This window comes from Carcharodon carcharias, chromosome 7 (genome assembly GCF_017639515.1).
Source record: "Carcharodon carcharias isolate sCarCar2 chromosome 7, sCarCar2.pri, whole genome shotgun sequence".
Taxonomy (NCBI): domain Eukaryota; kingdom Metazoa; phylum Chordata; class Chondrichthyes; order Lamniformes; family Lamnidae; genus Carcharodon; species Carcharodon carcharias.
The window spans coordinates 156,968,485-156,983,491 of record NC_054473.1 but is presented as its reverse complement, the minus strand read 5'-3'; the positions used below and the strand labels follow the sequence as shown (position 1 = coordinate 156,983,491).

The window sequence follows — 15,007 nt, the reverse complement described above, 5'->3', positions numbered from 1 at the left end:
GTACCACACCCATAAAGCTCCTTCTTGACTACTTGCATACTTTTCATTTCTGTACATATAAAAGGCACTTGTCTTTTACACCTCACTGGTTTACTGCTTTTTATAAGCCAAAGCTGCTTTTATTGTGTTCTATTTGGATGGTGTTCATTCAGTCACCCATAACCAGCCTGGCTCCAAATGGCCTCAACATATATATACCTGCCCAACATTTCCCGCATTTATGTTGTCTTGATCAGAATGCCACAATTTCTACCATTCTACCTTTCTTTTGAGGCCTTCAAGCTTCAGTATTCAGTGCACCTGCTCTGTTGACACAACCTCTCTGTAATAAGCTCATTAATGTACACACATCACACCTTTAAAAGCTGTTTATTTGTTGGGTGTGGTTCAAACAAGGATAAAACAGCTTAACTCCAGAGGTGCAGTGAGAGTGACTGCCCTTGATATCAAGGCCGCATTCGACCGAGTGTGGCATCAAGGAGCCCCAGCAAAATTGGAGTCAATGGGAATCGGTGAGGGGGAATCTCTCCACTGGTTGGAGCCGTACATAGCACCCAGGAAGATGGTTGTGGTTGTTGGAGGTCAGTCATCTCGGCTCCAGGACATCACTGCAGGAGTTCCTCAGGGTAGTGTCCTCGGCCCAACCATCTTCAGCTGTTTTGTCAATGACCCTCCTTCCATCATAGGCCAGAAGCGGGGATAATTGCTGATGATTGCACAATGTTCAGTACCATTCGTAACACCTCAGATACTAAAGCAGTCCATGTCCAAATGCAGCAAGAGCTGGACAATATCCAGGCTTGAGCTGACAAGTGGCAAGTAACATTCGTGCTGCACAAGTGCCAGGCAATGACCATCTCCAACAAAAGAGAATCTAACCATCACCCCTTGACATTCAATGGCATTGCCATCACTGAATCCCCCACTATCAACATCCTGGGGGTTACCATTGACCAGAAACTGAACTGGACTAGCCATATAAATGCTATGGCTACAACAGGAGGTCAGAGGCTAGGAATCCTGCAATGAGTAACTCACCTGACTCCCAAAAGCCTGTCCACCATCTACAAGGCACAAGTCAGGAGTGTGATGGTATACTCCCCACTTGCCTGGATTAATTCAGCTCCCACAACACTCAAGAAGCTTGACACCACCCAGGACACAGTCCACTTGATTGGCACCACATCCACAAATATTCACTCCTTCCACTACCAACACATAGTAACAGCAGTGTGTACATCTACAAGATGCACTGCAGGAATTCACCAAGGTTCTTTTGAGAATGACACTACCATCTAGAAGGACAAGGGCAGCAGATAGATGGGAACACCACCGCCTGGAAGTTCCCATCCAAAACACTCATCATCCTGTCTTGGGTATATATCGCCGTTCCTTCACTGTCGCTGGATCAAAATCCTGAAAGTCCCTTCCTTATAGCAATGTGGGTGTACCTACATCACTTGGACTGCAGCAGTTCAAGAAGGTAGTTCACCACCATTTTCTCGAGGGCAATTAGGGATGGGCAATAAATGTTAGCCCAGCCAGCGAACCCCACATCCTGTGAATGAATTAAAAAAAAGGATTCTGATTATGGAGCACCTGCTAATGTGAATAGATAATCCAGAAACACTAAAGCTTTTGAAGATCAATAATATAAACAACTGGCATTTTTTGCTGGTTACCTGTGTGAGCTGTCAGGAAATGTCTCACTGATCAAATATTCAACAAAAATGGAGCACAAAATGTCAATATTTGATTTAAAACATACACTACTCTGGTTAATTAACTTTTTTGTGTAAAAGACTTTATTTTCAATGTTCAATTTAAGTGCAGGAACAAACCAGAGAGCATTAAAGCAATGTAAAGGATAGCACAGTAAACATCAGGAAAACAAACATGAGGGCACTGTGCTCATAAGTGATGCAGCATTGAGTCTACAGAAAGGTGTAATCTTTTGTGCTATTTAACTTCCATTTATATAACACACATAATGTAATGAATGTTTTGGGGCACTTCACAGAGATGAAAACAGATGCTGAGCTGTGATGGGAAAGTGACTGTTCTGTTCTATAATAAAAAAGGTTTTAAGAAGGCTTTTGACAGAAGGACAGCAATAAGAATTCTTATGGTGTCACTTGTAGAGCTTGGGGCCAGGAAAGTTAAAGGCTCTTAGGCAAGAGGTGACATAAAAGATGAAGTATCTGATCCGAACAGCTCAACAAACTTACTGGATATCTCAATATTACCCTTCATGCAAATTCAATTTTCTCTAATGCCGAACCACCCACCCGGTCCCCTCACCACCCATCACCTCCGTTGCATCAGCCTTGCACAGAATATAACGTCTCCACACAATGCTGCATCTTCCATCATTGCCCTTACATTTTTATAATGGCATTTATAATGTGAAAAAAATCTTATGACTGTTAAACTTATAGGAAACTCGGTTGGCATTATAAGTGATTTATGTTAGCAGATACAGGTCAAAGTAACCGAACGAATTTACCTAGGTTGCATAAAAACAGAAAGCATGATCAATTATTTCATTTGCCAGAAACTGTAGGGGCAGTCCTGCATAAACCGCATAGAATGTTAACTAACTTAATTACATTCATGTCCACCGAGCCCATATTATCCAAACCATAAATGTGAAGTGGAGCTTTTCCAGGGCAGGTCAACATCACTGGAAACAAACAATGTGACTTGCATTTGTTTTATTGCTACTTGAACCAGATAAAACCAAAGTTTTTTGACTAGTATTAAAAATCAAAAGCTTTTTGGATCAGTGAAATTATTTAAACATTGCGTGAATAAAATTTCAGCAATGCTTGTTTACAAATTCCTCTGAGATCACAGGGGTTGGCTTTAATCATAAAGCATATATTGAAGGCAAAAATGATAGTGGGTACCTGCCTGAGCTCCACCCTGCACAAACTTGAACACACCCAAACTGTGAGATAAAAACAAAAAAACTGCGGATGCTGGAAATCCAAAACAAAAACAGAATTACCTGGAAAAACTCAGCAGGTCTGGCAGCATCGGCGGAGAAGAAAAGAGTTGACGTTTCGAGTCCTCATGACCCGCCAATGCTGCCAGACCTGCTGAGTTTTTCCAGCAAACTGTGAGAACCTGGATTCCATCCCATAGGTTTTGAGTGACAGCTACGGCTCATTTGGTAGCGCTCTTGCCTCTGAGTCACAAAGTTCTGAGATCAAGACCCAGTCGAGGGCTTGAGCACAAGATCGTGGCTTACACTCAAGTTCAGTAGGAACACAGCAGCGTTGGATGTGCAGTCTTTCAGATGAGACATTAAACCAAGGCCTTGTCAGCCTGCCCAGGTAGATGTAAAAGATCCCATGGCAATATTTTGAAGAAGAACTAGATTTGTCTGTAGTGTTCTGATGATATTTGCCCTCAATCAACATCACCAAAACAAACAAATTATCTGGTCGTTATCACATTGCTGTTGTGTACATTGGCTACCGTGTTTCCTACAATTCGACAATGACTGCACTTCATTGGCTGTAAAGCTTTGAGACAACAGGTGGTTGTGAAAGACTCTATAACATGCAAGTCTTTCTTTACTAAATCAAAGTTATCCAGCACCCCTGTCCTCACCTACTTCCACTGGCTCTCTAAGGCAATGATTTTGAATTTCTCTTTCTTGTTTACAAATTCCTTCATGACCTTGCCAAACACTATACCACTAGCATTGCTCAGGTTTACCTCCCGTGTCACTGTCTCCCTGCAACCCCACTGTGTGCCACACTCCTCCCTCCGCTTCAACACTAGTATCAGAGCATTGACTCATCACAACCTGCATCTACAATTCTCTTCCCATACTTTGGCTATGTCTCCTTCCACATTCAAAAACATTCTCAGTGAGGTTTTGCTTCAGTTAAATGGAATTTCCCCAACCTGACTTGGACTCACTGGTGGATTTTAACCCAAAAGAACAAAGGGGCAAGTGGTTAAGGACTGGAATGCACTGCCTGAGAGTGTGGTGAGGCAGATTCAATTGAAACATTCAAGAGGGAATTAGACTGTTATCCCAAAAGAGAGAATGTGCAGGGTTACGGGGAGAAGGTGGGAGAAAGGCACTAAGGAATTGCTCATTCGGTGAGCTGGTGCAGACACGATGGGTCGAATGGCCTCCTCCTGCGCTGTAACAATTCTGAAACCCTTTTGATGAACAACTAATGGATGCTTTAAGGGTAACATAAGTTTTAATTATGCCTCCTGAACATTCCCCTAACTCTCTTGCTATGTGTTCATGCCCCTCCCAATGACCCCCTGGTGTCTGTTGGCCTTGAAATAGAGAAGCAGTGTTTCCATTATGCCGAACTCGCATTCTGAGACCCCTGCAAACTGGGGACTGGATGGGGGAACTGGATCATTTTTAGGCTTGTTTTGAAGAAAGATAGGAAAGCTTTCTGCTAATGGATTGTTACTGCATCTCCTGATTGAGTTTCTTGATGCACCTAGTACTCTAATTAGTGGTGGGATATGAAAATTTGAAGAGTAGCCAAAAGTCAGTTGGGGGCACCTCCAAAGGAAAATAACCCAGTTTAGTGGATGGTCCAAAGTAGCCAAAATAATGGCCTGGATTTTGCTGTAGAAATAATGGTGATGCCTATAGGGCTCACTGTTACTTAAGTGGTAATCAGACAACTTTTGGTGACTGCACTCGGACAGTTAAATGCAGAAATTCATAAATTACTGTCCAAGGGCCCTGCTCCTCCAAAAGCTGCTTGATAATGGGGGTATGATGAGGTTTAATTATTGCCAAACAACCTTTCTGGCACTGAAAACTAACTTTAACAACTTTTCATTTATTGTTGGAGATTTAAAGAAGCTAAAAAGCTGTTATTTATTTCTTCATTTTTGCTTTCTGTCACTTTTACCTCTTTCTTAATCCCATCTTTCTTTCCCTCTGCTTTCTGTACTTGATTTTACATTGCATTAAATATTCTAACTGACATTTCCTGGTTTAGACTTGGCCTTGCTTGTTAACAATTCTGTAATCTGATTGGCTATGGCGCTACACAGTTGCTTGCCTTGTTCAGGCCCCAGTTCTATGTAAATGGCATTCTGCTGTTTTGGATTTCAAAGCTACAATAAGTTTCAATGTAAAATCTCAGAGCGAGTCTATGGGCAAGCACAAGTATAATGAACAGCTGATGCTGTTCGTTCACTGCTGAGACCAAAATCCTGGCCGTGAAATAAAGGCTAAAAATTGCATTAAAAATCGCAAAGAAATCATTAATCCTAAATAAGAAATTTACCTATATTAACTTAGAAGTGTTTGTCCTACATACGATCCATCTGACATTACAGTTCTACTAGGTCTCACAATTTCCATTCGGTAGGTTTCCCTACACACGTTATCCAGTCTATGATTCTGTTGTATCTTAGCTTGCAGCCTGTAATATCGAGAGAACCACTGTTTCTCTGACGAGCAAAAGCTCACTTTCTGCTGTTGAAATATCAATAAACGGAGTCGGGTAGTATGCAACCCAGTTTTGAAATCTTCGCCGCCTAAATGAACTGCAGAACAGCAAAGTGACCTGTCTGTTGGTCAGTCCACTAACTGGCAGTTCATTTCTGATCTGTAAGGCACAACAGCGACATCCAACCCTTGAAACTAGTGCTGAAAAGGGACACTAGCTCAAGTGTTAGCGAATCACATTGTGGAAACATCCTTCAGGTTTTTTTTTGTGCACATTCATCGCGTGACTGAAATTATAGCCAGATCGTACATGCATTATGTAAAGGAATTGCACTATGCAGATTATAAGTATTTATTTCTCCCTTTCCTCACCTTAAATGTAATGGAGAAAATGAGGTAAAGGTTTTTAAATATAGAAATTCTTGTGTTGGAGATTGTGAAAGCATCATTTACATTCAGGGCGGAGGGATGAATATGGGACAGATTCTGTTCCTGGATATCTAAATTCTAGTCAGCAGTGGGTTCGGGGGAGGAGGACAGGTGCTATGTGAGCTGAGCTATGTCAAGGGGTATTTCCAGGCTGCCCTCGGAAATTCCTCCCCCACATCCTTGAACCGCCTCAGTAGAACTTGCATCAATTGAGAGTTGATGTGGGTCCCTTGAGGCTTTTTAAAGACCGCAACCTTCACTAGAGCAGGCTAATGGTTCCTGGAGGAAGAGTGTGGGTTGGGGTGGGGGAAGGTGCGGTGTGGGTTGGATGGTATTGATTATCTTCTCTAGTTGAAGTCGCATCAGTGGGCCATAGCTCCACTGCACCTTAGAAATGTGGATTGGCTCAGGCTAGGGTGGCCACCGCTGATGCACACTTTCAGGCCAACCTGTATTGTAGAAGTTGTTGTTCCCAGAATTTGAGTCAGGATCTCTGGATTGAGCTGAGCACTGACGCTGAGGGAAATGAGCCCTCCAGAAACTACCAGGACAGAGAGTTTGCTGATTCTGCTGATGAGTGAGCTATAAGCTAGGTCCATTCATTGTATATTGCTGTACAAATTTGCTTGATGTCTAAGAATGTTCAACCTTCCAGCTTTTTAACCTTTTGCCCTTACATTGGTATTTTTCAAAGTTATGAAAGGACATTTAACACGCCCCCTGTGCTCCCCACCCTCATTCTTCCTAGCTCTGCAGGAATGTAATTTCATGGGCATTCTTTGAGCAACCACCAGTAAGGATCCTGGTAACCCTCCTCAAGACCTGGTAAAACTAGGCAGAGATTGGATGGTCAAATCTCCATCCATATATACCCAAATTCTGCATTACGATCCTACAACTGGCTTTAGGGGTACAATGTGCCTATAAAAGGCTTCCAACACTTGTTTCATGCACCCTGGGCACTTGAAAATGCAGCTGTTTCCAGTGGCAGCCAGTGATCTAATAGAGCAGATCAGGCACAAGAGTTCCTGACCCGAAATTCAACCCCATCTTTCAGATTACGCCCCCAAAAAAACTGCGGAACTAAGTTTGAATTTCTCTCTCACAAGCACTGAAATAACCCCAGGAAAGCATCTTTTTATGTTGGTGTATGTGTATTATGTTATATATCATCTGCTCAATTTGAAAAACAGTCCAGCCATCATTTAACAGTGATGTAAGCTGCAGGTTAAAAGCATTTATCATCAAGTACACTCATTGAGAAGACCATCTTTGGGAGTCATTGAAAAAACTTTGGACAGGGTGAGTGTTTCACATGGATCTGTAATGAGATTCCTAAAAATGTGCTAACTCTAAAAGAGTCTACTGTAATGAATTTCAGGTTTATGAATAAAATGCTCAGTTCTGCATCTAATCATTAAGTAAAATAGTAAAAAAGAACAGAAGAGCTTTCAAACATCTTGCCATGTTGCCTGTGTGCTTAAGAAAAGCACAGACTCTCTGACTCCATGTTGCAGATTCACAGAAACCAATTAAAATAGAACAATAATCTGATGTATTTTATGGGGTACAGTGGGCACTGAAATGGAAAAGACAAGATTTATGTTATTTTCTACTTTTATGATTGCCAATAAACTGCCTATTAGCCACAACACTTAAGATCCTGTGATTTTTGTTTGCCAGTTATTTACAGCATTTTGTCTGCAGCCATCTTAAGTTTTATCTCAGATTAATTGCTCCTTGATATGAGCTGTTAACTGTTTTCTGGAACAGCACTTCCATTGCAATCAGAATTTCTATTTACAGTGTAATGTAGGTTATAAAATATCTAATAGTGCAGGAAAGTCACATTACACAGCCAGAAAATCAAAATGACTTACAAGCAGATGATTTTTCAATACTCCAACAATGATCACATTGCTCTTTTTGCATAAACACCCTTGAAGATTGCAAGCATGGAACACATCCAGAAGTCAAGGTCCACATAATCACCTACAGTAACATAGTAATCACACATTTAGGGTGGTTTTTAATTGTAATCAAATTGTAGGATTCAGATGACTCATGAACTGCTCGATTGTTTCCACAGCACTTTGAACCATTCACTTTCAAAAGTTTCGATTTAAAATATTCAAGAAGAGGTAACAATATATTTTTACCTACAAGCTCACTTATGTTGCTGTCGAACTCTGCCTACCCTGCTGACCATTCAACAAACAGAACGTAAAAACACTTGCAGACCCATGAGATACTTTTTCTTTGGTTATTTATTACTTTGTAATGGTTCTCAGGGATCTGACCATCTTGGATAACAGCACAAGCGTTATCTCCAGATGAGAACAACTTATTGTGAAAGCAAGATTTATGTTATCTTCTGGCCTTTAGGATTGCCAATAAACTGCTCATTAGCCACAGCACTTTTGTGTCAAATTGATGCAAAAACTTCACTGTCACTACCTCATGAGTCTAAAGAATGGGAGAAGGCAAACTCGATGGACCTGTCTTCTTTTCACCTAACAACTCCTATATATTGCAGAGTGAGAAAATTTGTGAAGGTTATCTTGATCTTAAAGGTCAGAATAGTAATGAAGCTGCTTTCTGTACATATCACATTTGTATACATCCCAAGTCCATAATTTGAAGCTCATGTCTCATTTAGAAATGATTAGGATTCAGGTTTGGGTGGGACCATGTGGTGAAAACGTGCCCCAGTTGTAGAGTGGACAGATTGCTCTTTTACACAAAGTCTGTTCATAGGTTTAATCTTAGGAAAACCCTGGCGTGGGGTTCTTTTGAATGAGACCAAAGACAGTGTTCTTTCTGACTCTGAGTGCAAAGAACAATATTGCAAGATAAATATAGTGAGGATCTGCTCATGGTCTTCATTGAAAATTGAATGTTAAACATGTATCAGAAGCATTTTTATAGAGTAGCTCTTTAACTTTTACAGTTTGTGATCACATGGTGTGGGGTCTTTGGGCTGTTAATTTCTTGTCATTACAATTAAAATTTTTAAAAAATTTTTATTCATTCACGGCATGTGGGCTTCGCAGGCTAGGCCAGCATTTATTGCCCATCCCTATTTGCCCTTGAGAAGGTGGTGGTGCGCTACCTTCTTGAACTGCTGCAGCTCATGTGGTGGGCATACCCACAGTGCTGTTAGGGAGGGAGTTCCAGGATCTTGATCTAGTGACAGTGAAGGAACGGTGATATACTTCCAAGTCAGGATGGTGAGTGACTTGGAGAGGAACTTCCAGGTGGTGGTGTTCCCATCTACCTGCTGCCCTTGTCCTTCTAGATGGTAGTGGTCATGGGTTTGGAAGGTGTTGTCGAAGGAGCCTTGGTGAATTCCTGCAATGTATCTTGTATATGGTACACACTGCTGATACTGTGCGACGGTGGTGGAGGAAGTGAATGTTTGAGGATGTGGTGCCAATCAAGCAGGCTACTTTGTCATGGACAGTGTCCAGCTTCTTGAATGTTGTGAGAACTGCATTCATCCAGGCAAGTGGGGACTATACCATTACACTCCTGACTTGTGCCTTGTAGATGGTGGTCAGGCTTTTGGGAGTCAGAAAGTGAGTCACACATCGCAGGATTCCTAGCCTCTGACCTCTCTCAGCCACAGTATTTATATGGCTAGTCCAGTTCAGTTTCTGGTCAATGGTAACCCCCCCAAGATGTTGATTAGTGGGGAATTCAGTGATGGTAATGCCATTGAACGTCAAGGGATGATGGTTAAATTCTCTCTTGTTGAAGATGATCATTGCCTGGCACTTGTGTGGCGTGAATGTTACTTGCCGCTTGTCAGCTCAAGCCTGGATATTGCCCAGATCTTGCTGCATTTGGACATGGACTGCTTTAGTATCTGAGGAGTCACGAATGGTGCTGAACATTGTGCAATCATCAACAAACATCCCCACTTCTGACCTTATGATGGAAGGAGGGTCATTGGTGAAGCAGCTGAAGATGGCTGGGCCGAGGACACTACCCTGAGGAACTCCTGCAGTGATGTCCTGGAGCTGAGATGACTGACCTCCAACAACCACAACCATTTTCCTTTGTGCTAGGTATGATTCCAACCAGTGGAGAGCTTCCCCCCTGATTCCCATTGAGTCCAGTTTTGCTGGGCTCCTTGATGCCACACAGGGTTAAAGCAGCCTTGATATCAAGGGCAGTCACTCCCCTCACCTTGGGAGTTCAGCTCTTTTATCCATGTTTGAACCAAGGCTGTAATGAGGTCCGGAGATGAGTGACCCTGGTGGAACCCAAACTGGGCATCAGTGAGCAGGTTATTGCTAAACAAGTGCCGCTTGATAACCCTGTTGATGACCCTTTTCATTACTTTACTGATGATCGAGAGTAGACTGATGCGGCAGTAATTGGACGGATTGGATTTGTCCTGCTTTTTGTGTACAGGACATGCCTGGGCAATTTTCCACATAGCCAGGTAGATGCCAGTGGTGTAGCTGTACTGGAACAGCTTGGCTAGGGGCCTAGGGGCGTGGCAAGTTCTGAAGCACAAGGAATATTGTCAGGGCTCATAGCCTTTGCACTTTCCAGTGTCTTCAGCTATTTCTTCATATCATGTGCAGTGAATCAAATTAGCATGAAGACTGGCATCTGTGATGCTGGGGACCTCCAGAGGAGGCTGAGATGGATCATTTATTCGGCACTTCTGGCTGAAGATTGTAGCAAATGCTGCAGCCTTATTTTTTGCACTGATGTACTGTTGGCACACACACACACACACACACACACACACCCCCCCCCCCCCCCCCCCCCCCCAATCATTGAGGATAGGGATATTTGAGGAATCTCCTCTTCCAATGAGTTGTTTAATTTTCCACCACTATTCACAACTAGATGTGGAAGGACTGCAGAGCTTAGATCTGATCCGTTGGTTGTGGGATCACTTAGTTCTGTCTGTCACTTGCTGTTTATGCTGTTTGGCACACAAGTAGTACTGTGTTGCAGCTTCACCAGGTTGACAGCTCATTTTTAGGTATGCCTGGTGCTGTTCCTGATATGCCCTCCTGCACTTTTCATTGAACCAGGATTGATCCCCTGGCTTGATAATAGTAGATTGGGGGATATGCAGGGCCATGAGGTTACAGATTGTGCTTGAGTACAATTCTTCTATTGCTGATGGCCCATAGCGCCTCATGGATGCCCAACCTGAGTTGCCAGAACTGTTCGAAAACTCTGTGCCATTTAGCATGGTGGTACTGCCACACAACACGATGGAGGGTATCCTCAAAGTGAAGGCGGGACTTTGCTTCCACAAGGACTGTGCGGTGGTCATCCTACCGATACTGTCATGGAGAGTTGCATCTGCAGCAGACAGGTTGGTGAGCATGTGGTCAAGTATGTTTTTTCCCTATCTGGCAGCTATGTCCTTTAGGACTCGGCCAGCTCGGTCAGCAATGGTGCTCTTGGTGATGGATATTGAAGTCCCTCAACCAGAGCACATTTTGCGCCTTGCCACCCTCAGTGCTTCCTCCAAGTGGTGTTCAACATGGAGGAACACTGATTCATCAGCTGAGGGAGGGTGGTAATCAGCAGGTTTCCTTGCCCATTTTTGATCTGATGCATGAGACTTCATGGGGTCTGGAGTCAATGTTGAGGACTCCCAGGACAACTCCCTCCTGACTGTAATGACTGTGCAGCCACCTCTGCTGGGTCTGTCCTGCTGGTGGGACAGGGACATACCCAGGAATGGTGATGGTGGTATCTGGGACATTATCTGTAAAGTTTGACTCCATGAGGATGACTATGTCAGGCTGTTGGTTGACTAGTCTGTGAGTCAGCTCTCCCAATTTTGACACTAGCCTCCAGATGTTAGTAAGGAGGACTTTGCAGGGCCGACAGAGCTGAGTTTGCTGCTGTGGTTTCCGGTGCCTAGATCGATGCCAGGTGGTCTGTCAGGTTTCTTTCCTTTTTGAAAGTGTGTCTATACAATAAGGTGTAGAATATTTGAAAACTAATGTAAATTAAAATCAAATGCCAGAATATTTCCAGCTCTTCAAAATGTTGAATTAATTATTAGCCTAACACTGACGTTTTAAAATCATTATCAAGGGGAAAAAATCTGTATGCCGAAATGTGTTTTATTAATTTAAATCCCATGATACTTAGATATTAATTTTTGAAGTCTTCAAGCAATCACTTGCAATAAAATAAAAGCAAAAAACTGTGGATGCTGGAAATCCAAAGCAAAAACAAAAATACCTGGAAAAACTTGCAGGTCTGGCAGCATCTGCGGAGAGGAACACAGTTAACGTTTCGAGTCTATATGACTCTTCAATAGAACTAAGGAAAAATAGAAAAGAGGTGAAATATAAGCTGGTTTAAGGGGTGGATGGGACAAGAAGAGGGCCAGTGATAGGTGGAGATAACCAAAAGATGTCACAGACAAAAGGACAAAAAGGTGTTGAAGGTGGTGATATTATCTAAAGGAATGTGCTTATTAAGGGTACAAAGCAAGACGAGCAAGGTACAGATAGCCCTAGTGGGGGCTGGGGTGGGGTGAAGGAATCGAAAAAGGCTAAAAGGTAGAGATAAAACAATGGATGGAAATACATTTAAAAATAATGGAAATAGGTGGGGAAAAATATCTATATAAATTACTGGAAAAAACAAAAACAAGGGGAAAAATCGGAAATGGGGTAGGGATGGAGGAGAGAGTTCATGATCTAAAATTGTTGAACTCAATATTCAGTCCGGAAGGCTGTAAAGTGCCTAGTCGGAAGATGAGGTGCTGTTCCTCCAGTTTGCGTTGAGCTTCACTGGAACAATGCAGCAAGCCAAGGATGGATATGTGGGCATGACAGCAATAAATATTTGCTTTCAAACTCTTTTAGTCAGCCTTATACAGAGCAAAAAATCCTTCTAGGTTATTTTCTGCCAGTGGACAGTTCTTGCCTATACTTATAATATCCTGATGAGCATTACTTCACTGAAAAACAATGACGAATGATGGTATGTACCAGGTAAACTGGGGCACTGTTATTACTTTCTTTGTAATAACTCCCACCTTTTTTACTGTTAAAGATTAAATCATTGATTATAAAAGGTGATTCTGTAATTCTTTGGAGGGAGGAATATAATGTAACCTGAAGATTCCATCAGCAAATAGCACTAGTTTTTTTTATAAGTTCCATTTATCCTGGTGTAGTAGAGGACTATCCAATAAGATCACATTTGTCACAAGTAATCTTTCCAGGCTTTCTTCATATTATTTAAAATAAGATCTGATAATCTCAACATTCTTTTCTTTGTGAAATTGTGAATGCTAAGAATAGACCTGGAGTTTTTTATATCTTGAGGGGAAACTCTTGGAAACTTGCTGAATTATTTTTGATTTTTCTCATACAGAAAACACCCTGCTCTTCAGGGGAATAGGAGCGAACGAAACACAGGAGTAAAGCCTTTAACCCTGTTAACTATTCCAGTACTGGAAGTAAATTATATAGGAACAGTTATTCCAATCAGTATTATTGGGGGCGAATGATTTTGGGGACAAAATTTTCATTTTCCTGATACTTTTTATTATTTCCCCCAACCCATTTCTCTAGATTTTAAAATGAGGGAAGTAAAATATTTGCAGAGTCCAGATTAGCTTAGTGCTAATCCTTACTGGACTTCAGATGCTCCTCTAGGCTGTAATGAAGGTTGCAATCAAAGCCTTTCAGTCTCTAACAAATGTGACATTGAGCTATCTTGGTAATCCAGAACTTTCATTTCAAAATTGGGTTGGATTTGTTAATTTAGCACCAGTTTGGGCAAGTGGAGGATCTGGTGTTAATTCACGTTTTCCCATTGTGAAACAAAACTGATCCACATTAGATGGAGATGCTTTGGAAGATTTAGGTAACCTGCCAGCTAATTTTTTGAGTATTCACTGCATTTTCATTTCCTTTACAATGCAAATGTATGTCTAATGCTATGAGCTTACCAGCAGTCCAAAATCTTTAACAAGGTGCTTCAGTTTCATTCTGAATTTCATTCTTCTGTCATAATACAGTGTTCTAATTCCTATTGTGTTCCAGATGCTGAAGAAGATGCAGGTTGGAGAACCACAGGCACAGCAGATTCCACTAGTAGAATTGGACAACCTGAACCGTACAGACTGGGTGAGGAGCGTATATTTATGATTGATTGATAATATGTGCATTCATGAGAGAATTTCAAGAGGTTAATTTTCATCTCATTTGGACTGAGTATAATGTGCTTTCACATGAGACTTTGTCTCCTTGGGAACTACTTTGCAAAGTTCCCCTATTATGTGGGAACCAAAAACTTTCTGAAAGTTTATATTAGATGTAATAGATCTATGTTGCTAGACGTTCTCCTCATCCTGCAAAATCAGACAGATCTACATTGGAGTTACAGTGAACAAAGCTGTTCTAATCCACCAGACTGCCTCCTGGAAGTTTGCCGTACTTAAATAGCTTCTATCGCGTTTGGTAATAAAAGCTGTTGGAAAAGCAGCGCAAGGGAGAAGTGTTTTATTACGCATACACAAAAAAATTATCGATAAAGAAATGAAAATGGAATAACGTATGGACCCTGTTATATTTTTGAAATTTATTCCGTGATGCCCTGAGTTTCCAAAATTTGATCAGTGACTACATTCTCCTCCATCAAGTGCAAAAACAAATCATATGTGCACAAACATTACTGCAACCTTGAATAAGCTCTGAACTTACAGCTGTATTTAAACAGAATTTGCACTGTGCACTTATACAATTAGGAGATGAAGATATCTGAGGGCTTTCCCAACACAATGTGTACATGTACAAAATCCTGATAGCACATTTCTGTGATTTTATTATTGTTTCATAATTGAAAATATTGTTTATAAATGTGTAGATTTAAATTGGTGAAGCAACTTGATTTTTAACGGCTTTTGTAACTTTGACACCCAGCGGGAAAGGTTAACTTATTCCAGCCATTGAGAACCTAATTGGATCAGGTGGAGTGCTGATTTTATGCCCCACCCAATATTACTCTCCATTGAGAGTAAAGTCAGGTGTTGTATAAAACCAGCATTGCACCAAATCTTTTGGGTTTCTTACCTGTCAAGATAAAAATCCCTCCCCTTCCCATCCCCAAAATTGAAGTTGG

The 15,007-nt window shown here is 41.6% G+C and overlaps 1 protein-coding gene across 3 annotated transcripts in view; it reads left to right on the top strand.

The window, feature by feature from the left end:
* Positions 1–15,007, top strand: part of spire2 (spire-type actin nucleation factor 2) — a 97,232-nt gene that overhangs the window by 43,686 nt on the left and 38,539 nt on the right. For all 3 annotated transcript variants that reach the window (XM_041192704.1, XM_041192703.1, XM_041192705.1), the window contains one exon: positions 13,930–14,013. In XM_041192704.1, the coding sequence (XP_041048638.1) occupies positions 13,930–14,013 (84 nt within the window). The remainder of the gene's footprint in view (positions 1–13,929; positions 14,014–15,007) is intronic.